Source organism: Microcaecilia unicolor, chromosome 13, assembly GCF_901765095.1.
Source record: "Microcaecilia unicolor chromosome 13, aMicUni1.1, whole genome shotgun sequence".
Classification (NCBI taxonomy): Eukaryota; Metazoa; Chordata; class Amphibia; order Gymnophiona; family Siphonopidae; genus Microcaecilia; species Microcaecilia unicolor.
In genome coordinates this window covers 52,343,689-52,370,457 of record NC_044043.1, presented here as the reverse complement: position 1 = coordinate 52,370,457, position 26,769 = coordinate 52,343,689, and the positions used below count along the sequence as shown (strand labels likewise).

The 26,769-nt window shown below is 44.2% G+C and overlaps 1 protein-coding gene across 2 annotated transcripts in view; it reads right to left on the bottom strand.

The window, feature by feature from the left end:
* The window catches only part of TLCD3A (TLC domain containing 3A), a 29,565-nt gene extending 4,647 nt beyond the window's left edge, over positions 1–24,918 (bottom strand). The window contains exons 1-6 of one of the 2 annotated variants that reach the window (XM_030186290.1): positions 24,664–24,918; positions 24,397–24,480; positions 16,251–16,467; positions 13,155–13,250; positions 8,987–9,263; positions 1,046–1,574 (exon numbers count right to left, since the gene is read on the bottom strand). In XM_030186290.1, coding sequence (XP_030042150.1) covers positions 8,994–9,263; positions 13,155–13,250; positions 16,251–16,467; positions 24,397–24,480; positions 24,664–24,785 — 789 coding nt within the window. In that variant the 5' untranslated portion in view covers positions 24,786–24,918 and the 3' untranslated portion in view covers positions 1,046–1,574; positions 8,987–8,993. Of the gene's footprint in view, positions 1–1,045; positions 1,575–8,986; positions 9,264–13,154; positions 13,251–16,250; positions 16,468–24,396; positions 24,481–24,663 lie in introns of those variants that run through there. The other variant, XM_030186289.1, reaches the window with a different exon arrangement.
* Positions 24,919–26,769: the final 1,851 nt, after the last annotated feature.

The following is a 26,769-nucleotide window of genomic DNA, read 5'->3' as shown; positions in this document are numbered from 1 at the left end:
TTCCTGATGACAGTGCATTCTGTTAGGCAGCCCCAGCTTTATTTTGGATAGATTAAGAAAATAAGTAAGCAGGGCTGTTTAAAGGGTATTAAGCACCCTGAGCAAACCTTCACCTTTGCTTGCCCCCTCATAACAAGAGTAAGAATAAACTCTGCATTTATAAAAAGAATGATACTGATCATAAGACGGACGATGACAGAAAAAGGCCCAAGCAACCTTAGCAATGTACACTGGATCTATCTTGCAGCTGCCAGCCAAAGGGGCAGCAGTATTGCTAGGACTTTAAGGGGCCCTTTTACTAAGCCGTGTAGGCATGTCCTAGTCATGTCAATTTAGAGTTACCACCTGGCTACCGGCATGGCCCGGGTGGTAATTTCATTTTTTTTTTTTTTTTTACACATCTGTTATGCACGCCGGAAAATTATTTTTATTTTCCTGCGCACGGCAGAAACTGGGCAGTAATCATCATTCTATGCATGTAGACGATTACCGTACAGTTACCGCGTGAGACCTTACTGCTAAGTCAATGGGTGGCGGTAAGGCCTTAGACCCAAAATGGATGCGTGAATTTTTATTTTTGCCACACATCCATTTTCAGGAAACATTTTTAAAAAAAGACTTGTTATAGGCGCTGAAAAATGGATCTACGTGTGCCCAAAACACACGCCTACACTAGCGCAGCCCATTTTTCAGCACATCTTAGTAAAAGGACCCCTAAGAGAATGGAGGTTGGAGTCTTAGGCCTCCCACGCCTGAAAATTTGGCAAATTAAACTCAGTCCCAATAAATCCTTTTCCGTCTGAAAAAAACCAAGATCCTGCTGGCCTTAAAACGTGAACCAAGCACGTTGATTCTTACACAATCAGTAATATACTGACAATTTTTTTTTCTTTATCAAGAGTTTCAGCTGCCCTGTTCTGCTTGGCGAAGCACATGCCTTTTCACATTAATACAACCTTCCACCCCTTCTCACCATACAACAAAGAGAGTAATATTATGTCTCCTGCCCTATGGGCTTAAAGTGCTGTGTGTACTACAAGCTAAGGAGCTTCCCTTGGAAAACTTGGCTAGTATGCCGGATATTACACATGTAGATCTGATTATAGAATTCCCATGTGTAACTTCCCTCCCTTCATCTAACAGCCCATTTTTTTTCACTAGATAAAAAGTGCACACATTATAAGTGCACACATATGGTGGAACCCAAGAGAGGGTGGGACAGGGTAATAATTAGCATTTTCCCACAGGCAAAAGCAGGTCTAGCTGCAAAAGAACTTCTGCTCCCAAAAGTACAAAGAACAGATGACATAATAAGGGAAATATTTGAATCGCAGAAATGTTGGCAGAATGAAATCTTTGACTGGGTCGACATAAGATATTTAAAGCTATTGTACATGAAGTCCCTTTCTTCACATCTGAATACAGAATATCGGTGATCTTGATGGCTCATCTTGAAATCCCAACTGGGTACTGCTTCCATTGTATGCAAATCGATCTCATGCATATTCATTGTGGAAATCTTGAAATCCCAACTGGGTTGTGGCCATCAAGGACTGTGGTTGCCCACTTCTGATCTAGTAGATTTATGACATTTGGATAATATACTTTAATTGGATAAAAATTATCAAAACATTTCACATGAATGTTAAAACGAGCATGCACAGCAACTGAAAACAGGACAGGGCACCAAACAATGCGAGGCCAGCGTGGGACAAAGACTTTAGCTGGTGGGAGTGGAGGACCCTTACCATCCAAACCAGGAGCCCCAGAGCCAATTTGGGGGGCCTAGGCCCCCATGGCCCCCCACAGCTACACCACTGCTATCTACGAACACACCTTGCCATGTGATATGGGGGGGGGGGGGGCAAAAGCAAGAAAGTTACTGCAAATCAATCATTACTTAATAGTCAGCTAAACTAATTTCTCACAGGAGGCAGCTTGGATGCTCAATAACATAATTGTAAAGTTAGAAAGAGTCATCCCACCCTTACATTTGAGAAACCATTATGTTTTCATCTTTATGAATTAAAACAGACATTCTCCTGCTGAACTCTCTAAACACTTTATCTGGAGCAAGCTTTATCTTTTTCAGCACATACTGTACCACGTTATCTAGGTAGAACATTCTTATCAGAGTATTAATTCTGCCTGGCCAAGCCAGAATACAATTAGACCCACTCTCTCTATCCTGTTGAAATTTACAAAAAAAAACTGTAAAAAAAAAAACAAACAAAAAAAAAACTTTGTACAGATCAGAAATACATCTGGTGATGTGATGGAAGCCTAGGCAGAAAAGTGTGTCAGCTTAAAGTCTGAAACTAGCCAAGTATTTCAATTTTAAGACCTATGAGAGATCAGTATTACTTTATAACCCCAAACTAGTGCATATTTCTGAAAAAGCTCCAACATTTTTGACATAGACATGTGACAAAGGGCAAAGAATAGGAGAATATTATCTGTATAGAGCAGGGTGTTCTCAGCCCAATCCTTGGGACACACCCAGCCAGTCAGGTTTTCAGGATACCCAACCATTAATACACTGAGACAGACTTGAATGCACGTTCCTCCATTCTATGAAATCTAGCTCATGCATTGTGGAGATCCTGAAAACCTGACTGGCTGGGTGTGTTCCGAAGACTGGGTTGAGAACTACTGGATAGAAAGATATCTTGACTGCAGAAGCCTTTGATGGTGTCAGCTTGCCTTATCACTCAAGCCAGGGGCTTTATAACTAGGCCAGACATGAGGAGTGACAAGGATAACCTTGTTAGTACCACAACAGATGTCAAAGTGCAGTGATACTAGTCCTTTAACCAAGCACCTTGCTCTTGGCTTATATTATGAGTCTTTTATCCAGGTCTTAAAGGTAAAGGGAAATTGGATCTTGAAGGCACATGACACACTGTCAAAAGTGCAGGTGTCTTACTGACTGCCCAGTTCTTAATATTAAATAGTTTTCTGATATTGGCAGTTGATAAACTGTCCTTTAATATGAGGAAATGAGACATGACTGACTCTAGGTACAGCTCAACAACAGGGTCAAGCCCCTCCCTTCCAAGCAGCCTGTAGGGAAGAGGGGGTGAGCCTGGAACAGAGCATAGAATAGTCACTCCGCTCCCCAATCCAGTATCCCTCTTTTCCTGTTGTTCCTGCCACTGGCTCCACCCCCACAGTTCCATTTCCTTTTTGTCTGCAGATTAAAAGCCATACATAATCACACACTTCTGTTAAGTATTTACACATCTAGGTAAATCTCATTGATCTTTACAGAACAGAGCAAAAGAAAATGAAAAAAATAAAAGACATATACATAAAAGCAGTGGGGAAAGATGTGTCACCTCTCAGAGGCCGAACTCGCATGTAAAGGAGAAAATAACTAACTCCACTAGCAAGGAGTGGTCAAACACCATTGATACTGCACAGACATAGCTGTGTGCAGAGGTAATGCTAATGTTATTTACTCATACAAAGACCTGCTTAAGGACTCTCCTGACCAGGCACCAACATTCGTAAACATTGTTCCACTCAACATATATTTGCAAAGGTTTGTGTACTCTTGTCCATAGTGATTCTTTTTAACTCAGCAGTGCATATGGAGTGGTTCATGATTTATTTGTGCTTGATATACTGCCATACCTATCTGGTAGGATTACAGCAGTTTACAAAATTAAAGAGAGATAATCGGGAAGGAACTACAAATTGTGACAGGAAAGAACACACAGTCATATCATACTCATACATACACCTAAGAGTAAACATGGGAAAAGGGCAAGGAAGGACAAGCCAGAGTAAGGAAAGGAAAAAAGGAACAAACCACGAGGGCAACAGGGAACAGCCAATCCAACCAAATTTAAAGAAAAGGCCTTTTTAAAGAGCCAAGTCTTCAATAAAAGTTCAAACATTTTAAAAGATTGCTCTGAGCGAATATGGAGGGGAAGAGAATTCCACAACGAAGGGGAGAAAAAAAATAGAAAGCACGGTGCCTGGTTGATTCAAGTTGTGCATTTCTAGGACTGGGAAGAACGAGCCAGAAATCATTAAGAGAGCGGAGTAAATGAGTGCCTCTCTTCTGGAGGTGTAAAGAGAAGGATCTGGGGTTTAGCTTCCTGGCCTTTTCCAAATCCAAGCTCAAAGACAGCTATAGTCAGGTACACAACTAGATATTCCTGTCTCAGTTTCTGGAGTTCTGTGGGAAAATTCTGAAAAATATGCATGCATGAGTCTTGGTCCAATATTAACTTTCCTAAGACTTCCCAGCCAGGGCCGCCATGGGGGGGGGGGGGGGGGGGGGGGGACGACAAAATTCCCCAGGCCCGGGCCTGGCGCCGCAGTCCCACCCACCTGCCCTCGGCTCCGTCGACCGTCTGCCACTGGGCCAGGCCCCCTCCATTCAAATCACAACGCCTCACCACCTCGCTCCGTGTGAAAGCGCAGCAGCAGCAGTCTGCAGATCGCCTCCCTTCGGGCCTTCCCTCCCTGTGTCCTGCCCTTGTCTGAAGTAACTTTCGCAAGGGCGGGACACAGGGAGGGAAGGCCCAAAGGGAGGCAAGATCTGCAGACTGCCGCTGCTGCGCTTTCACATGGAATGAGGTGAGGCGCTGTGATTTGAATTCAGGGGGCCCGGCCCGGTGGTGAATGGAGGGGGCAGCGGGGGTCCTGGGGACGGCCTTGCCCCGGGCCCGGCCCAGTCTCTCGGCGGCCCTGTTCCCAGCTTCTGGTTTGGGTTCAGTGCACACGGTCAATTGGAGCTTTGTTTGCTGGGGAGAAACACTTACAGCTTTTATATTCCACTCTAACCAACTATAGTTCTAAGTAAAGAAGCTACATCACCAATCTAGGAAGTCACAAACAGTATAAATGACTTAGAATATACACCTAATACACAACTATCTAGCCAAAACATATGTGCGAAATAAAATGGTTTTGATCACTTTTTTTAAAAATATCAAAGTTTGTTATAAGTAATTTCTTCAGTCAGAATAGCCCAGGTGCTTAAGAAAAGAGAGAAACAAACATTCACTTAGATTAAATGTCTTTTGGATTTGGAAATGACAGCAGCATTAGATTTTAAGATATGTAACACTGAATAATAATTGGTCTGCATATAAGCAAAAGCATACACTGAGGTATCATTCTGTATAAGATCTTAAATGTTAATAAAATTCTCACCTCCTCTGGAAGCCAGTGAAAAGCAATAACAAAAAAGTTAGCCTATCAGATTTTTTTAACGGCATAGATTAAACAAATTGCAGCATTTTTGAACTGTCTAATCCAGTGGTTCCCAAACCTGGTCCTAGAGACACCCCAGCCAGTCAGGTTTTCGAGATATCCACAATGAATATTCATGAGGGAGATTTGCATGCACTGCCTCACTGCATGCAGCTCTCTCATGAATATTCATTGTGGACCTCCCAAAATCCTGGCTGGCTGGGGTGCCTCCAGGATCAGGTTTGGGAACCACTGGTCTAATCTTTTCAGTAAGTTCTTAGGAATGCCCAAATATGCAATGCTACAGTAGCCCAATTTGCTTAGAAAGACTAAATTGTTCTTGTCGTATATAGTTAAGTATTCTTCTCAATTTCCTCATAATCCAAAAGGAGCTTTTCACAAGATGATTAATTTAGGGAAGGAGTGGCCTAGTGGTTAGGGTGGTGGACTTTGGTCCTGGGGAACTGAGGAACTGAGTTCTATTCCTGGCACAGGCAGCAACTTGTGACTCTGGGCAAGTCACTTAACCCTCCATTGCCTGCCGCATTGAGCCCCCATGAGTGGGAAAGCGCGGGGTACAAATGTAACAAAAATAAATTTAAAAATCTTCCATCGTTAACCTACAATCCAGAGTAATACCCAGTAATCTGAAAGCTCTCTCAAATTTAAATTGTACACCATCTATTATAAAAAAAAGTCAGTTCATTACTTAAATTACCTTATTTTGTTTTCTCTTTGTTCAATTTCAAATCTGAATAGCAAATGTAACCATTTTGAAAAAAAGAAAAACATCTCTTTTTTTTTTTTCTTCAAAAATACCAAGTCTTCAATAAAAGTTCAAACATGTTAAAAGTTTGCTCGGATTGAATAGGGAGGGAAGAGAATTCCACAACGAAAAGACAGAAGTAAATAACTAATAAAAGCGCAATACAAATAAAAGTCAGCATTAAAACAAAGTACATAACGTCACCAAAGAGAAGGACGGAAGGAGCCAAACTGACAAGTCAGGACGTAATGCAATGACTCAGTGGCATAGTGGGGGGGGGGGGGGCCTGCCACCCAGGGCGGGGTGGTTCGCCGTTGCACCCCCCCCCCCCGGTGCAGCACGATGACATCCCCCCTCCCCCCCGACCAGCTCCCGCATCCTACCTTTAAAAAGAATGTCGGAATCCGAGGCGAGGCACAGCCCCTCGCACCTGCCCTGCACGTAAAAGAAATGTGGACTGTCGGGCCTTCTCTCGCTCTGTCTGTCCCGCCCTTGCGGAAATAGGAAGTTGCGTCAGCGGAGGGTGGGACACAGAGCGAGGGAAGGCCCGACGGTCCACATTTCTTTTACGTGCAGGGCAGGCGCAAGGCGCTGCGCCTCGGATTCCGATATTCTTTTTAAAGGTAGGGTGCGGGAGCTGGTCGGGGGGTGTCGATGCGCCGAGGGGGGGGGGGAGCTGGCAGGGAGCACCCCCCGCTGAGCTGACACCCGGGGCGGACTGCCCGCCCCCCCCTTGCTATGCCACTGCAATGACTCAGTCGTTACACACGCCAGTTTTCTTTCATTCAGGTTTCATGCCATTACTGAGATAGACACAGTCTATGTTGGGAGCTTTTTCATCAACTTGAGCTTTCTAGTGACATTTTTAAACTGCTACATGGTAGAGTATATGCATTTGATATACTTCACATTAGGATCCCTGAACAAGAAGAATTTTTTTTACTGTTGGGTCATCTCCAAATTTGAAGTACCTTCTGTATCCTAATTTTTATGCGTTACTAGAAGACGTTTTTATCTGTTGCTAGAAAACTGTTCTTGTTAATACATTGAGCCATTGCAATACATCCTGACTTGTGGGTTTGGCTCCTTCCGTCTTTCTCTTGTTTGAACTATTCTGAAGAAGGATTTTTTTTCCTTTGTTTGTATAACATTACCAAAGCCATAGTATAACAAACAGCTTTCAACATTCTTTGAAAGATACATAAATCAACCTCGCTTCTCAAAATGTCAGCAGGCAACCCATTCCAATATTCCAGGGCCACAACAGAAATCACACACAAGCTCACACTTCCACATGTCAGGCGAATTGCAAAGAAGGAATGAGACTGAAGGGTCTGGCTTGGATAATAATACCATCACAATCTTAAAACTTTACAAGTCTGACATTCAATTAATGTTTAGCAGCAGCCCCTCTCCAGATAAGTCTAGAGATTAGCCACATGGATATTTGTAAAAACCTAGAGTTGCTAGTTTTTGAAAACTCAGCAAGAGAAACAAGATGGCTGGGGGGGCCCAGGTTTGGTTCTTCTTCCAGCAATCAAGAACGAAAAAAAAAAAAACCAAAACCTGACTGCTAGGCAAACACAGAATTGAGAAAATTCACACTCAAGATGGTACAGACAGAAGGCTCAACTGTTTTAAAATAATCACTATATCCTAAAAGTTACTCAGGTTTCTAAGAACTTCATAAATAAAAAAAATGTGAATGTTACTACCAAATTTCCTGTAGTTATTATATATTTTGTCTATCATTGAAGTTTGTTTCAAAAACTTAAAAAAAAATGTATATATATATAAACATACATACACATATATACACATACACAGTGCAGTGTCTATTAGTCACCTTAAAGATGAACACATATAGAAGTGTTAATTTTCCTCCTTTTACATTTCTCCATAGCTCCATCTCAGTTGAACTGCAGCACAATGAGCCTTTATTTGCAGCTAATTTGGATCTATAGCCCAGTCATGGACCAGTCCTAAAGTCCAGCCACTTGGTGTCACCACTAAGTACAGACAACCCTCCTCTTGGGGGCTGTGACCGCTGGCTGGCCTGAGAGTAACAGACCTGATTTGAGAGTGCAGCCCAAGGTTTCTGCGAAACACTTCCACTGAGCCACCACCCCAGTCCATGGTCACAACTTCTAAAGTTTCAACCTGGGGAAAACCCTTTCTGCATTTTGCACAGTACACTTTTGAAAAAGACCTATAGATCCGATTCTCTCTCCCCAGAGGGTCAGCATTAGGTTGAAGGAACATGTGTCAGAGTCTACGCCTCTCACAGTCTAACATGGAATGTTGCCAGTGACCTGGATTGGCCACTGTTGGAAGCAGGATATTGGGCTAGGTGGACCATTGGTCTGACCCAGTTTGGCTATTTTTATGTTCACATAGTAAACCAGTAGAGGATCAAATGGAAAAAAAAAAACATAAACAAGCCAAACAGTGCAATTAATCCAGCAGCAGATGATCATAAAAGACCCTTTTTGAACCAACAGGAGATAAACATTAGCAGGAAACTTGAGATCGAGATCACCTCCAATGTCCCCTAGAAGAGAAGTGATTTGCTTTTCTGACATGGTATGGGCAAACAATCATTACAGCTGCTTACAATCAGAACTCTGCTGTCAACCCTAATAACCTCTGGGGGGCGGGGGGGTGTCCCCAAAACAAGTCCAATATGAATCAGGAAATACTGCTGAATTCTCCACTCTGTAGCTGTTCACAAAATATTGCTTGGGTGGTCAGAGAATTAAAGATCCCCACCCACATAATTATATGAAAAAAAATCAGAATGTTTATAAATGTGCCCTTTTAACGATAAGTCTATAAAAGTTCTTCTGAAGTTTTGTTTTTCTAACACTGTGTTCCCTGCGCAGCAACCAGGATATGTGATCAATAAAACTGCTTTAATGCATGAGCGGTGCAGGTTGGCACATTGTATTCCCTGGATGTTAAACATTCCTTTGCTATTAGTGATCTAGGGATACAGACCCTCTTCTTGCTCACCAGATCATTATCCAACCTTCTTGGTCTGTACACTGGAGTAGAGTCTCACAGCTTTTCGGCAAATGAGGCAGAACCAATACAGCTGCGGTGCCAGGATGGAAGCGTTGGCTACATTGCAGTGCAGAGGAATGTTGAAAGGTACTTTGTACAAGGGAATCCCATACTGTCTTCCATAGGCGTAGTACATGAACGGGAACAGGAGGATGCGGCAGAGGAAGAACGTCAGTAAAATGACGCCACCGTTCACCTTGTGCAAGAGTGTGTGCTGCTGCTTCAGCTGTTAACGAAATGGAAAGACATGTGACATGATTAACATCCCTTTTAACACTGTGCTGATAATTTGAAGGGATCAGTTCTTCAAAAACAGAGCCAAACAAAACCTGACAAAATGCTTTAGCTACTGTTTTATAACTGTTATATCATGTCTCAAGAGAGATACACCAGTACATTCAAAAATGTTCATCTTCCTTCTTGAGATTTAGTCTTTTGCAAGACTATCTCGAGGTGTTAAACCAGTGATTCCCAAACCTGGTCCTGAAGGCACCCCAGCCAGCCAGGTTTTCAGGATACCCACAATGAATATTCATGAGATAGATTTGCATGAAGTGGAGGTAGTGTATGCAAATCCCTCTCAAATATTCATTGTGGGTATCCTGAAAACTTGACCGGCTGGGGTGCCTTCAGGACCAGGTTTGGGAACTAATGTGTTAAACAACAAAATACCTTGCCAATACTTCACTCGATTTCAGTATTCATCACCCCTCCTGAGTGATTACATCACCTAATAATTTAACTGCTAAGTACAAATGGAACAACCGTTTTTATAATCTTGCCCAAACTTTTATGACTCAGGTCTACAGCAGCATAACTGAAATTTATGGAACACCCTTTGACACTTCGTTAAACTTCCAGATTTCATCATCGTGTATCTGGGTACTGAATCTGTGACTTGGAGGGAGGGGAATGTTATGTCTAATAAAATAAACATTTTAGAATATTAAAATTTGAAAGATAGTACAGAGTCTAATCCAGAAGTTCTTAACCCAGTCCTCAAGACACACCTAACCAGTCAGGTTTTCAGGATAGCCACAATGAATATGCAAGAGGCAGATCTGCATACACTACTTCCATTGTATGCAAATTTATCTCATGCATATTCATTGCAATAAAATTGAGTGACCACTCAAAATAATTTTTTATAAGCACATAAGTATTGTCACACTGGGACAGACCAAAGGTCCATCAAGCCCAGCATCCTGTTTCCAACAGTGGTCAATCCAGGTGACAAATACCTGACAAGATCCCAAAAAAGTTCAATACATGTTATGCTGCTTCTCCCAGAAATAAGCAGTGCACTTTCCCCAAATCCATTTTGATTATGGTCTATGGACTTTTCCTTTAGGAAGCCACCCAAACCTCTTTTAAACCCGACTAAGCTAACCACCTTTACCACATTCTCTGGCAACGAATTCCAAAGTTTAATTACACGTTGAGGGAATAAAAATTTTCTCCGATTTGTTTTAAATGTACTACTTTATAGCTTCATCACATACCCCTAGTCCTAGTATTTTTGGAAAGCGTAAACAAATAATTCACGCCTATCCGTTTCACTCCACTCATTATTTTATAGACCTCTATCATATCTCCCCTCAGACGTCTTTTCTCCAAACTGAACAGCCCTAGCTGCTTTAGCCTTTCCTCATAGGGAAGTCATCCCATTCCCATCTCCCTTCTCTGTACCTTTTCTAATTCCACTATATCTTTTTTGAGATGCTGTGACCAGAATTGAACACAATATTCAAGGTGCGGTCGCACCATGGAACGATACAAAGGCATTATAACATCCTCATTTTTGTTTTCCATTCCTTTCCTAATAATACCTAACATTCTGTTTTCTAAGCCGCAGCAGCACATTGAGCAGGTTTTAACGTATCATCAATGACGACACCTAGATACCTTTCTTGGTCCGTGACTCCTAACATGGAGCCTTGCATGACATAGCTATAATTCGGGTTCCTCTTTCCCACATGCATCACTTTGCACTTGCTCACATTAAACGTCATCAGCCATTTAGACACCCAGTCTCATAAGGTCCTCTTGTAATTTTTCACAATCCTCTTGCGATTTAACAACTTTGAATAACTTTGTGTCGTCAGCATATTTAAATACCTCACTAGTTATTCCCATCTCTAGATCATTTATAAATATGTTAAAAAGCAGCGGTCCCGGCATAGAAACCTGGGGAACCCCACTATCTACCCTTCTCCATTGAGAATACTGACCATTTAACCCTACTGTCTGTTTTCTATCTTTTAACCAGTTTTTAATCCACAAAAGAACGCTACCTCCTATTCCATGACTCTCCAATTTCTTCTGGAGTCATTCTTGAGGTACTTTGTCACATGTTTTTTGAAAATCCAGATAAACACTAATCTTTAATATTCATTCCTATATCAAACATTTAAAATCTATTTATACATTGCATCATTTTGTGTATTCATACTGAACCTTAGCATTAAAATGTCTCTAAGAAACCCAATCATGATCTTCCTTAAATGGCTAAACCAGCTCCTTTTTAATATGGACATTACCCAAGTTGGTTCTATTGATGCATATTCATTGAGGGTATCCTGAAAACCTGACTGGCTAAGTGTGTCCCGAGGACTGGGTTCAAAGCCCCTGATCTAATCTACAGTTAAATCTACAGGCCAACCTAAAAGCTTGGTAGCAGCTCTTTGTGAAAACCAGAGACACCATGGTTGAAATCCCACTGATGCTCCTTGTGATCTTGGTCAAGTCACCGTTTCCCATTGCTTCAGGCACCGAATTACACTATAGACTTTAGGGGAAGGGACTTCTCCCACCTGGATGCCAGCACCAATTGTACAACATTGAACATGTTTACTGGCACTATTAAAATGGAAACCCAACTGTGATGGCCAAAACAAGTTCTTCATTCCAGCCAAGGTTGGAGACGCTGTGCCACACATGGGAAGAGTCTCCCAGTCACTGTGGAACAGCTGATTCCAGCTACCTGGCTAGAAGCCCTTCTGTGCAAAGCTTAGAAAGGAAACGCCTATTGCTTCCTAGATAGAATGAGAAGGGGGGATAAATTAATGGGCTAAGGGGTTGTGAGAGATCTGGGAAGCTGGGAAAGAAGGTGGATGGCACTGTAAACCAGCTAGAATGGCTCCCAGCCTAGCTGAAAGTACAAGGCAGATGGAGTAAGTGGCTGGACTGGACAAATAAAAATGGTTTTAAAATGCACTAGAATACATAACTTGTTTACTGCTTAATCCCAACAAAAAGTTCCAAGGCGGTTTATAATCAAACTAAGGGGTCTTTTTACTAACCATGCTTACTATAGGTTAAAATGCACTACCACAGGGGTGCTCAGGCATCCCTAGATAATTTCGGGATCGGTGCGTACTGGGAACTTAGCTATGAGCGGAGAGACAGTGCAGCTATGCTAATTGGTTAGCACATGGGCACTGCGGGATATAAATATCAAATAAAAGCCCTGCGTTGGGGCTACCGTAAGCCACTTTTTAGCGCTGCTTGGTAAAAGGGTCCCTAAATCAATATAATCAATGGAAATTACAACTAAAACAAAACAAAAAGAAAATACGAATAAAAAAAAAGAAAAAATAATTCCTAAACCTTACATAAATTGTACAAAATTTATCAAATAAAAAAATGGTTTTACATTTCTTATGAAAGGATAAATAATGTGATTCTGTTCTGATGGATATAGGTAAACCATTCCACTCACATAAAGGTTAATATTTAGCCAGGGTGGTCAGTTTTAAAACACAGTCTCCACAGCTGAACTAAATTCTGATATTTAATCCACTATCTGGGTAAAGTTAGGATAGATTTTCTTGCTGTCCTAACTTTATATGGATAACTAACCAGGTAACTTAACTGTGCCCACTGACTGACCCAGCTCTATCCAGAGACCGCCGAGGTGATCCATGAGGACATCTGGCAGCTCTGTCCAGAGAGTGCTGATGAGTATCTGCAGATAGGCCCAACTAAGGTATTTTTGGCAACAACTGCAGCCATAACCTAGATAAAACATAACTGAACTTTGACCTGATAGTATTCTGTTTTAAAATACCATACTGGAGAAGAGGTGGACACCAGTTCACATCTGCTTGTAACTCACCTGGATCAGAACTTTGCCCAGTGACACAAACGGTGTACTCAACTCTGCCAGGAAGAGACAGCCCACGAAGAAATCTCCAAGATCTCTGCGAAAGTACTGCAAAAGAAAAGCAGGTGCAAGGAACTTTAAAAACATGAAACTGGCAGTGCAACAGCAGCACCTGACTAACTGAACAAGTTAGCAGTGTCGGCATGGTAAATACTAGGTCATGCTAGAGCTGCTATGGCCCAGGCCTGCCTAAGAGAGCAGACCTGAAGGCCATACTCCACAGTGCATGAACTTTCTACTAAGAGAAAAGTATACTGCTAACCCATGGTAAAATGTGCATCAAAGACCCTGCTGCACTTATAAAATATTTTACAAACAAAAGTTATAACAGGGTGGATTTTTGATTTTTTTTTTTTTTTGGGGGGGGGGGGGGGGGAGGAAATATGACCATGTGACACCTTGTCTGTTTCAACTTCACTGGCTGCCACTGCTGGAAAGGAATTCTTTATGGTTTAAGTCTCGGCTACCTAAAAGATTCTAAGACAATATACACCCCTCACAGAAATGTACAATCTATTCAGGATTTGAAACTAATTAGACTAATCGAGACATGCTCTTCAATTGGTAGGTAGGTATAGAACAGCAGAAATTATTGGGTAAAGGGGCTGAATTACAGAACTCTCTTCCAGGTCATTTGAGAGATATCCAAATTATAGGCCCTATTTACTAAGCCGCACCATAGGCGCGCTACGGTTTGTAGCACGCGCTAATGCTAAAGACACCCATAGGAATATATTTGGGTGTCTCTACCATTAGCGCATACTAAATTTTAGCGCATGCAAAACGGTAGCGCACCTTAGTAAACATGGCCCTATGTTTCATTGCTGTTTCAAAACATGTTTTTTTTTTTGTTTTTTTTAACAAAGTATTTGACTATGTAGGGAAGTTGTTAAGGGTGAAAACTGGAGTTTAGTATTTAGGATATATATTATATATTTCTTTTATTTCAACAAGAAAACAAAAACAAACAACAAAGCACAAAACTCACAATCAAAGCTTCAGACACACTATTTTATATCACACTAACTATTTTATATTTTGCATGTTAGATATCCATTATGTGGAGAAACTTTTGAAATATTTTATTCTGTAATTCGTCCTGAACTGATGGTTGGGCAGAATATTAAACAAAACTGAAGGAAAAAACAGGATGGAAAGAATAATTGTGATCTGAATTTGACCCAGAATGCTGCAGAAGGATGAGGCTTCTACAATACAATATGCAATCTGACAGATCACAAAACTTTATCAATATTTATTGCAAATAAAGTCTGATGTGTTAGACTGCATATATGACTTACACCAGTTCCTTATATCTTATTTAACTTTACAAATAACATGCCTTGAGCTTAGCCCCTGCCCCTGGTAGAGCTGCCACTGCATACACGTGTATGTGCCAGCACATGCACATATATGTTCTGACATACCGGCACATACACATTTATGCTACCATTTTATGCCTGTTGATAATTGTGAAACAGATGCTCCAGCTGCACATAACAAGTGCAGACATATCTGTTCCTGAATGTATTTTAGGACAGGCTCTATGTTGGAAGATTCTGTTCTAAAATACTAGTGGAACTTGAGATGTCCAGACCTGGATACTTCAGTTTTGCTTTAAAGATCCTGACAGACTCGATTGACCTACCAACCAGAAACACAACTACTTCAGCTCGCAAATACCTAAATCTCAACTTTCCAAGCTGCAAAGGACTAAAATACAAATCTATCTACGCATCCAATTTTTCCTACATCAGCGCACAATTGTGGAACGCTCTACCGAAAGCTGTGAAAACCACGCACGATCACCTCCAATTCAGGAAAAGACTAAAAACCCACCTGTTTCAAAAGGCATATCCTCCCGCCCCAACATAAAAACATGTATTTCGCGACACCACAACATTACAATTTGTTATGATCCCCAACAAATCCATCTGCTCTTGACTTCCATCATGTGGTCCCACCACATGAACCTTTTCCTACCACTACTTAACCTTGTATTTGTAACTGTTTACTCCGGAGTCTACCAACACCTCTCCGGCAACATGCAAGACACATTGAGCATGCGAATAGGTGGGAAAATGTGGGGTACAAATACAACAAATAAATAAAATACCACTCTATCTTCTTGGTAGGTTGAAAGACTGAAGTTACCTCTGGTGGAACATGAACTGGGCTTTTCCAGGGGGCCAGACCTCCCTTAATAGCTTTACTGCCAATATTTCCACTTGCTTGGACAGGAGGATTCCAAATCAAACAGTTCTCGTCTCGCCAGGGTCGCTTTACTCATACTACCCCTCTCCTCAGGTCGCTTCACTGGCTCCCTATCCATTTTCGCATCCTGTTCAAACTTCTTCTACTAACCTATAAATGTACTCACTCTGCTGCTCCCCAGTATCTCTCCACACTCGTCCTTCCCTACTCCCCTTCCCATGCGCTCTGATCCATGGATAAATCCTTATCTGCTCCCTTCTCCACTACTGCCAACTCCAGACTTCGCTCCTTCTGTTTCGCTGCACCCTACGCCTGGAATAAACTTCCTGAGCCCCTACGTCTTGCCCCTTCCTTGACCATCTTTAAATCTAGATTGAAAGCCCACCTCTTCAACATTGCTTTTGACTTGTAACCACTTATACCTCTCGCTTCTACCTACCCTCCTCTCCTCTACACATTAATTGATTTGCTTGCTATATTATTTTTGTCTATTAGATTGTAAGCTCTTTGAGCAGGGACTGTCTTTCTTCTATGTTTGTGCAGCGCTGCGTACGCTTTGTAGCGCTATAGAAATGCTAAATAGTAGTAGTAGTAGTTCTCAGTATTAGCTCAAGTCAAAGTATGAATCCCCTGATAATAAAATCTTGATATGTCAAAGCCATGATGCAATGATCATAAATTTGCTAAACAGAGATACAAAAGGGAAAAGTGGAGGAACTGTCAAAAAAGTGTCCTTTTTTGCTGATTTTTAGTCCAGAACAGAGAGTGAAACCCCAGGCACACTTATATTACCTGTACCTCAAATGGTCATGAAACATGTTGTTCTGTGCTTACCAGGCTGATGGGCACAAGAATGGTGAGAATTGCCATGTGATGTACCAACAACAGGAAATCCTTCTGCACAAAACTTTTGACTGCTCTCATGACGAGTCTCTTTCCATCCACATTCTCCTTCTCTAAGCTTCTGTACCAGTGACACAGATACATGGCGTAGGTATCATAAGAAATGTATGGAATTAGAAACCACACGTATGCAGTGGTCAACCAGTGCCTAGGAGGAAAACAACGAACAAGAAACACTTTAGTCTAGTGGTTTAAGTGTTACAGTCTACCCTATGGTGACTGCATGTACTTCTGCAATATCATGGCCAAAATGTGTACTGCAGCCCTACTTGGCTGAATTCTCACTGTCATTTTTATAAATCTGTGGCCTCATTATTTCATGTGGAACAGGTTTGAACAGATTTAAGCAGTATTGCTGGGGATGACTTCAATTCGGAGCTATTCAAATTTAAAACTAGTTGAAAACCTTCCTCTTTCATGATGCCTCCCTATAATCCCCAACTAGGCTCTACCAACCAGGAGGGTGGGGGGGGGGGGGGGTTGATACGGATGGGAAACCCTGGACTATACACTCACTTTCTTCTCCACTCTTCCTATGACTTTCCTATATGAATGGAATTCTTCTAATTTATAGTTTTGATTTTAGTCATTTAGACCTCGATAGGCAGTATACTAAATAATGCATAAACATGGAAAACTTAAGATCTCCCAATCAAGAAATAATTAACTGAAAACATCTGAAGAGGACACCAGAGGGTAGCAAAGTCTGCAACGGTGACATGAATCCCGTATCATCTCAAGGGCAGTGAATCTAAGCATGTGAAGCAGAGAGAACAGGGGGATGGGAATTTGACATACTGATGTGTGTCGAATCAGATGGTCTCCTGGTGTGAAGGACGGTGAGGTGGGGGGGGGGGGACACTCAGAACCAAACCTTGACAAAAACAACAACGCTTAAACACTGCTCATTATCCCTGTAATCAGCATGCTCACAAGTCTCACTCACTTCAGTCTGTCATACTCATTTAAAAGCTTTTGAGCCCCTTCTCACACCCACTGAAGCCTCCACACCAAGTCCACTGATCTTGATCACTGCTCTCATGAGGGGCAACCTAAAAGAAGAAAAGAGTGGCCCAACCAGGAAATCAGAGTGTGCCTTCCTGTGTAATTACCAGACTACTGCAGTAACACGCTGCTGCTTTTCACATGGAGCAAAATAGTTTTTGCTTTCTCTTTTCCTGTCAGCATGTGAGCAATTATTGGTTCCTGCACAGCTGCTAGATTCTCTCTCTCTCTGCCCCCCCCCCCAAAAAAAAAAAAACAGTCCAGTGAAAAATCCCTGTGGACGCAGTGGGCACAGACTCCTCAACCCCTATTTCTGATCTCTACCCTGGTGGCCCAGTCGCCCCAGGTCCCCCTTGACTCCTACTGCCCACCCCACAAAATGTTTTCCAGTGGGCTCTGCACACCACCACCACCCCCAGGGCAATCTATTTCAGGGCACACCTGGCTCAGGCACTGGCACAGAGAGGCCCTCAGCCAGGCAGCTTCCAAACTGTGGTAACCAGGGCTGCAGAGTCAGTACACCAAACTTTCAACTCAGACGTCTATTTTTCTACTGTTCGACTCCTACTGATATTAGACTTTACATTTTTTTGTTCTGGATTTAAAGTATTGCTAAATATAACATATTTACCAGTATTTTAGATCCAGGACAAAGATATATACATATATATATAAACATGATAAATTTACCGACTCCAACTCCACCCAAAACTACTTCCAACTCCAACTCCACAGCCCTGGTGGTAACCCCATGGACTAATACTACTTACCTAGTCCAGGGAGGTGTCTAGCAGCATCCTACTGCTTCCACTGCCATCTTGGAAAATGATGGTCAGGGCCGGTCTTAGCAAGTGCTGGACCCTATGCAGACCCTAGCCCCGCCCCATTAAGATTATTCCATTTTTAGAACATTTTTTTATTTATGAAATTTCAAAGACAAATGAAGCTAAACTTGTACAAAAAAACTGATTGAAATAATAAGCACAATGCTATCATGAAACCTCCCCTCCCCAGAAATTATTCAGTTCAAGTCCACTATAATTAGTAGTTCCAATTCTCATAACAAAGGAGAATAAAGGAAAAATATTAAGAAAAGATCCAGTACTTTCAAATTCTCCTATTACTCTGTAACCCATCAAACCAGAGAGGCAAGTAGCCACATCAGTTACTAAATAGTTTCAACTGATTGTACCTACTTTATATCAGATTTTGCTACTTCATGATTTCCATGCTCAGATTTTAGCTTAGTAATCTTTTCTTCCTGTGATTGCAGTCTAGCTTCCAAATGATTAATTCGAGGTGTCATATCATTAATTACTGGAAGCAGTGTTTTAGCTAAATCTGCTATTGCCATCCAAATTTTTATCAGGAGAAATATCTGCAGATCTATATGAAAATAACCCAGATATGTTAGAAACAGCCTCTTCCAAGCCAGAAGATCTTACTTGCTCAGCTTCTCCAGCAACTAATGTTGCTGGGCCAAATTCCTCTCAGGGAGGCAGACATTTCCAACCCTTGCACCGTCTGCAAGCGTCATTAGATGAGAGAGACACTTCTCCTGATCTCTTGCCTGCATGGAATCCGATTTCGATTTGGCATAAGTGCACAACTGTTGGCGTCAGCAACGATGGCTCACCTCGCGTCCTCACCACCTCCGACCAGGCTCCAGCTTTTCCCGCTCAGCGACTCCTGCCCTTGCGTCCGGAAACAGGAAATACATCAGAAGGCGGGACATTGAGCGGAAAGCTGGAGCCTGGAGGTGAGCCATCGCGCTGCAACTGTCGTCACCGTTGGGGGCGGGGCCGTCGCTGCCTGGGCTGGCTCATTGGCATCACTCAGTTAGTCGCCGGGGTCCGGGGACTCGGGAGCTGACGGCGGGCTCAGCGGGCCCAAGCCGGGAGTGGGCGCCGCGCCGGTGGTGGCAGGAGCAGAGCGGCTGAGCTGCGGGAATGGGGATCATCTCAGGCGACTAAGGCAAGCAGCAGCGGAGGTCGGAGCAGAGGCACGAGCGAGGCAGAGTTGAGGCGCACTGCGGCCCCCTTAGGCGCGGAGCCCTATGCGGTCGCCTTGGTCGCCTCTGCCTAAGACCGGCCCTGATGATGGTGCTTGATCCCTAGCAGTATATGTCAGCAGGCACCACTAGGAGTCAGTCTACCAAATAAGGCAATGCTTCCCAGTACGAAAGCTACTCTATTTGGCAGGCTGACCCCTAGTAATGCATCCTCATGCACTGCTGGGGGTCTGGCACTGGCGAAGTTCAAGATGACAGCAAACCAACAGGACATTGCTAGACACCTCCCTAGACAAGGGGGGAATTGCTATATGGAGGTACTCTGGCAAGGGCTTCTCTATGTCAGGTACCTAGGCTAGAGTGTCCAGGTCCAAATAGCCTCGGGTGGGATATCTATTGGGCCTGCTTGGGTCACGAGTCTTCTGAGGTACGGTGCTGCACCACCTCAGATGACCTTGCCACTTCTGCAAGATTCCATGCTAAAAGGGAGCAATTCTCGATTTGTCTGGTTTGCAGGCCGGCTGCACTGCCCTTTTGCATAATGGTTTTACTGTACATTATGTTAAAACCCTTTCTGCGTAGGAAAATCAAAAGTAACCTGCCACGCTAGCTTATTTTATCAGCTCCCTAAGTCAGCAGACTTTTAATCACTCCCCAAACCATGAATACCTCCAAGATGTCTGGCCTACGCAGAGATCAACCTGAAAAACTGCTCAGTCTCTCTGCAAATTTCTGAGATTTCGAAACATCAAGTATCATCACTTTTCAGCAAAGGAGGCGGCTCTGCTCTTGTGGCTCCCTGCTTTCCAGAGATCAGTCACTTCGACTCGGCCAATGCTGCTATGAGCAGAACTGGAAACATTTTTTAGAAAAAGCCATTGCTCCTAGCCTCCTTAGGGGTCCATTTTGCAGAAAGCTCCCCTTAGATTTTTGCTTAGGGAGGCCAAAGCTGTTTAGTATCTTGTGACAAGGAAGCATTTGATCAATTCCTCAGCTGATAAAAGCAGAAAAGAGGCATGCTGCTCTGTTGACTCAGACAAACATCTAGAGAGCATGCCAACTCTCAGACAGCTGGTAAACGGTAGCTTTCTAGTGCCAGTAGAAGAAAAATGAGATTCCAGGAAAGTAGACTTCTAGCAGCAGAGAAAGTCACTAGGTAGTAAACACAGCACAAGATCAGCAAAGTCAAAAGGCCACGAGCAGCTGCCCCAAAAGTTTGGCTCTTAGTAAAGACTTTGGGGCTCAACAGGTTACTACGGTACTTTTTAATAAGTGCTTTGAAAATAGCCCCAATGTCTACTAAATGTAGGTCAGAGTCTTAGTCAAGAGACTGTCCCAGTTCCTGGCATTTGAATTCAGCTGTTACTTTCACAATCAGCTTCCAAAATAGTCATATACAATTGTAACCACAACTTTTAGCCTATATGGTAAAGGCAAACAAAGTGTAGGCGATTCCTTGTGATCAGCCTAACTTACGACATTTGTCAGCAGCATTGGGAACTGCTGTTCCTTTTGCAAGGTCAGTGCAGAATGAGCTAAGGATGAGTGTCAAAATATCTAAGCAAATTATAGGCTCCATTACAACCACTGAGTCTGCTTCCAAAGCTGTAAAATAAAAGGAGCGGGGGGGGGGGGGGGGGGGGGGGGGGGGGAAACAGGGTGATGCATTTGAGACAAATGACAAAAGAGAGATAACAGGACACTGTCAAGATTAGAAAAGCAGCAGTCAGTATTCAGTGATCCTTTTTTTTAAACGATTACTGTCAGACGACTAATGGCCAGATGATCGAACCCCCCCCCCCCCCCCCCCCCCCGCTGTTCCAAACAGTGCTCTAAAAATAGCCATGGGGCTTTACCGCCCCTATGATCAGAGATATGACCCCCCACGACACAAGTTCAGGGGAGGCTGGAGATCCGATGGGTCTCCAACCTAACCCCCCCTCCCCCATTTAAAGTCCAGGTGGCCCAGTGGGCTGCAAATCAATCCCTCCCCTACCTGGTGGTCTAGCGGCCTTCTTTCCCGCCCTCTGTACCTTTGTTGGAGGCGGGAGATAGACTCCTTTTCCATCAGCGCTGCCTCAAAAATGGCGGCACCCAGCCCTGCCCATTGCATTCTGGGAGGAGCTTCACATGCTTAGGGGCTCTGATCATGGGGCGGCAGCAGAGGAGCTAGTATGGCGCTAATAGCCTTTAGCACCCACATTTAATTCTGATCATCTGGCTGTAAGTCAGACCCACATATTCAAATACCTATGTGCAGGCACTAGCACTGAATGCCTGGGCTTCACTAGATAGGAAGCAGATTGCCGCTAGAGGTCATGGCAGCCATTTTGAAGGGGAAGCATCGCTCTTGCCCTTTCTACTGCTAGACCACCAGGGATCTTAGAGGGTAAGCCTGAGGGGGTGGGGCTGGCTATAGGGTGGGGGTGGAGTCACTGTGTTCCTGTTCTGGGGGAGTGGAAGAGAGGGAAAAAGGACTGGAGGGGGTGGGGGTAACTGAACACTTCAGGCCGGTACCAGGAAGTTACATGGGTGCTAGACTATACTTGGTGCTGGCACTGGTACAGCCAAGCCAATGTAGTTAGAGCTGTGCAGTCCTATATGCCTGCTTAGCTATGCGGCACCGACAATTGCTGGCTCCTCCCTGACTGTCCTCCTGTTACAGCCCTGTGCGGCCTGGCTCCCAAGTGGCTAGTTAGTACACATTCAGTGGCACTGCCCAGCAAATAGCTGGCCCCAAGCAGGCAGAAGTCCCCCCTGCTCTCTGTCCATTTCCACATCCCCCTCCCTCTGCAGCTTCTCCCTCTCTGTTAGTACGTCAAGGCCACAGTACAATCTGCAAAAAGACAGACAGCATTTTCTAACCTTTTGCCCCTATCTTTTGGATGCAGGGACCCCTTTTCAATATCCAAAAATGTAGGGACCCTCATTCTTTCTGCACTAAATTTGCTTCTCCCAACATCTCCACTTTATCTCCCCCACCCATTTTTTTCCCTGTGTCAAGTAGCGCCTTACCCCTTCTATCCAGAAGTTTCTCTCACCACTAGCCCCTTCTCCATAGGTCTCTCCTTCCTCATTTCTGCTCAGGACCACCCCAGTACTCTCAGGCCCTCCACATCAATCTCCTCCTCATAATCCTCTCTCACCTTGCAGCTCCTACCCCACCATCTCTTCCCCCCCCCCTCCACTTTATCCCACCAGTCCCTCCTTTCCACCTCCTCCCAATCAAATCTCTCTCCACCCACCCAGTATCTCTCCCACAGCTGTCCTCACTAATCTATCCCCCAACAAGATTAGCTCTTCAGCATGGTCTCATTTCTTCTCAGGCTCTCCCACCAGAGAACTTTGTAACCACCAGCCTGCAAGTTTTCCTTTGGAACTTATGGGTTTGGTGGTGCATAGGTACTTTATTGCCACAAACATTATATACATGCTGGGCTATAAAAATTATTGTGTGTTTTGCTGACCTTTCTCCTCTCTGGCTTTCTGCTCTCTCCATCTCTCATGATTTTTGGAGGTTCTCTCTCCCTACTCGTTTCCCACCATTATCTCCTCCAAAGTGCCTTCCCACCTGTCCTGCTTTCCCCACCCTTGGCCCCTTTCTGAGTTGCTTTTCAGCTGTTATGTCCCCCTCTGTGGCAACTTCCTTGATCCTTTGCTGCCTGCCCTTCTCTCATGGCCCTTTCCTGTGCCTTCTCTCCTTCCCTCTGCTCCCTGCAGTCCCTTTCTTGGCCCTCTCCCTTTCTCCCTGCAGCCTCTCTTTTTATATAGAAACTCCTCCCTTCCCGCCCTCTTCCCCCTCACAGCCCCTTCCAAAATACTCTTACTTCCTGCAGTCCCCTCTGGTTCCTTCTTAAGTACTGACCCCTCACCCTGCTTCCCCCATGGTCCCTTCCCGTGTGCATGCCCTCTCCCTAGCTCATTCCTCAGTTCTCTCTTTTTCTCCCCCCCCCCAGCCCCTTCCCCAATTTCTCCCCAGCCCCCACCCCGGTTCTCATCCCCCAGTCCCTTCCCTCAACTCTCTCCCTTCTACCCTCACCCCCCAAGCTCTTACCAAGTGCTTTACTTCCTGCCCTCCCTCCTCCACACTCTCCCTTCATGAGTTCTCTCTCTTCGGTGCTAGATTTTCCCTCCAACCCTATAAATTCCTGTTGCCTCTTCTATGCCCCCCCCCCCCCAAAAAAAAAATACTACTACTCACTGCAGCTTCTCTTCCTTCCTATCAAGTCAGCAGAGCAGCCAAATCAGAAATGCCTAGAAATATTTTCAAGGATACCACTGTTCGCCTTCTCCAGTTGTACTGAGCAGTAGCTAATGAAGTGATGTCAGAATGTTCTCGCCTGACTCCTCTCCAACTGTTTTCTGAACTTCTCTTGGAGTGGTAGATAGCAGAAGCCTTAGAGCAAAGGTGAATTTCACCTTCTCTCTTTCTCAGTGGCAGTGCTATAGTGCCTAGCATATTTTGTGACTGAGCTAGTTGCCTACAGGCCTAGCTGAATTGTGAATGTTTTTCAAAAATCCACAGATTGGCAGTACCTAATGCTTGAATCCTCAATCACTGGCCCTACTGCTCACAGGTTTCAAGCTTCAAGCAGACTCTTGATGGTCATAGAAATGAATCAAAAACCAAAAGAGCAGGGTTCCTATCCCACAGCTCCTCTTGTAACCCCAGGCAAGTAGTTTTATCCCCAGTTGCCTAAAACGTCCACTTAGACTAAGCTTTTTAGAAATAGCACTCGTAACTGAATCTAAATTTGCTGTACAGTGCTACCTAAATACCAAAATAAATCCGTTGTGAAGGAAGTGTGGCTAGAACACGGCCACCTTCAGGAAAGCTCCCCGCTGAACTCAACTTGTGCTGCTTTGCTAACATTCACATCCTCTACTTTTTTATTGGGTACATTTACAAAGATACGTACGCCTCATTTTTTTTTTTGAGTATAGGAATCATGCAAAAAGTCATCCATACTCTTCGCCTTTATTTCTTCTATTTGGGGAATGCTTTTCCTTTTACCACGACGTTCGTAAAAAAAACTAATTGCTCTAGGTCTTGGTTATTACCTGTCATTCCTCACGTCTTTACAAGAAGAGACCACGATCAGTCCGGAAACAGTAGCCAGCACAGCCTGAACAGAAGATACAAACCTGAAATGCAATAGCACCAAATGTTTTTTCCAATAATGATAAGAAGTTGCAAGTGGGATGCATGCGGGAGATGTGGGACAGAAGCAGAGGGGCGCACAGACACGTACAACGGGCCGCCTATGGGTCACCCCGCCACCAGCAACACAGCATCCACGTCCCTCCCTAAAGCCTGAGCGCAGTTACCGGGTGCTGATCAGGGAGCAGTCCGCCACCGTCCAGTCGGGCAGCGCCCTGCGAACACATCTTCGGGCCAACAGGAAGAGCCCCGGGAAGAAGAGGGCGCCGAGCGCCAGGACGTGCAGCATCGTTGTCCGACCCGCTAGCAAACGGCGCCCGGAACGACACCGCAGGCACTATTGACTGGATGAAGCGCCTCCGTCCTGCGCAGCCGCAGCCGCCTCTCTGGCCGGGAGGAGGGCGGGTCCGGAGCCCCAACCCCCAGCTGCTGCGCGCGAGCTCTAGTGAGGAATAGGATGTCCCGCCCCACGCGGATGCGGGAAGGGGAGAGGATGGACAGTTCCACACCCCACGCGGATGGGGGGGGGGTCAACCCGTGATGATGTGACGCCATACGAGGACCGACTGACCCCAGCCCCACGCGGATGCGGGAGTGAGGAGAGGACTGCTCCCCCTTCTCCTCCATAGGAATGTAGGGGCCACAGGTGCCAACCTCGTGGGTGCTCGAGTACCCCCAATATTGTAATAATAATAATTCTTCGCTACACATGCAGATACTTTGTAACTTGTGAGCTTGGATACCACCTAGAAGAATAGAAGGCTGCATCCTAGCGTTTATTCAGTCTTTGTGGATTTCTTTACTTCTTCTTAATCTTACCTAATTAACATACAAAGGTAACGTTGCAGATTGCAGGGAGACTGCAAGCATGTTTATTCAATTATTGATATACCGCTTAAATCGATGCACGGACCGAAGCGGTGTACAGTCATAAACATTCAAAAGAAAGGAGAGGCAGACACTCATTACCAGACTATAGTAAAGGACACATGTTGCAGTTAGAGAAGACATTAAAGCATCCATATTTTATCTGCCAGTCTTAACATTCATGTCATAGTAACATAGTAGATGACGGCAGAGAAAGACCTGTACGGTTCATCCAGTCTGCCCAACAAGATAAACTCATGTGCTGCTTTATTATGTGTATACCTGACTTTGATTTATATCTGCCATTATCAGGGCACAGACTGTAGAAGTCTGCCCAGCACTAGCCCCGCCTCCCAACACCCAGGGGCGTAGCCAGACACCCAACTTTGAGTGGGCCTGGACCCAAGATGGGTGGGCAGAAGAACCCCTCCCTGTCCTACAGGTGATTTGGTCTCTCCTTGTCTCACCTGCATGCCATCTGCTATTTACAAGGTATGCAGGAGGGACAGTTGTTGGGAGTTTTCAGCTGGTGGGGCTTGGGAATCCCTGCCAGCCACACTATAGGTGTGCTGCTACTAGGTGGGCCTCAACCCAAAGTGGGTGGGCCTGGGCCCACCCTTGGCTATGCCACTGCCACCACCAGCTCTGCACCCACATGCTGCACACCAAAAGCAATTCTAAAGTAATGTGGTTTGAGCTGACTTCTGAATTGCTTTAACACTGGTTCTGATAGAACCGAAGGTGGAGAGTATTTCATAGCTTCTGTGCAAGGAAATAAAAACGCTGAATTCATAAGTGTGCTTGTCTGGGAGCTGGTAAAATATAACAATGTGAATCAAGTGATCTGAGAGGGTAAGGTAAACTGGGTTAGCCAGAATAATAGGGCGTATGAGCAAGACAGAATTTTGAACTAGGTTCAGTACTGAACCGGTAGCCAATGTAATCTAAAGAATCACACAGTGTCCAGAAAAAAGGTGACTCCTCCTAAATATTTTACTATAACAACCCTGAACCTGCTCTCAATTAATTAAAATTGTACATACACAAAGTGACATCTATTTGTGTCACTGATGCCAAATTACATTGGAATCCTTCATCCAGTTTAAGAGACTTGTAATTTTCTTTTACAAACTGTGTCACAAATCTGTTCCAACATTAATTACTTACTCGCCAACGCCATCCGAGATGTGGTGGGAGGCGGGACTACCACTACTACTATTTAGCATTTCTGTAGCGCTACAAGGCGTACGCAGCGCTGCACAAACATAAAAGAAAGACAGTCCCTGCTCAAAGAGCTTAGAATCTAATAGACAAAAAATAAAGTAATCAAATCAATTAATGTGTACAGGAAGGAAGAGAGGAGGGTAGGTGGAGGCGAGTGGTTACGAGTCAAAAGCAATGTTAAA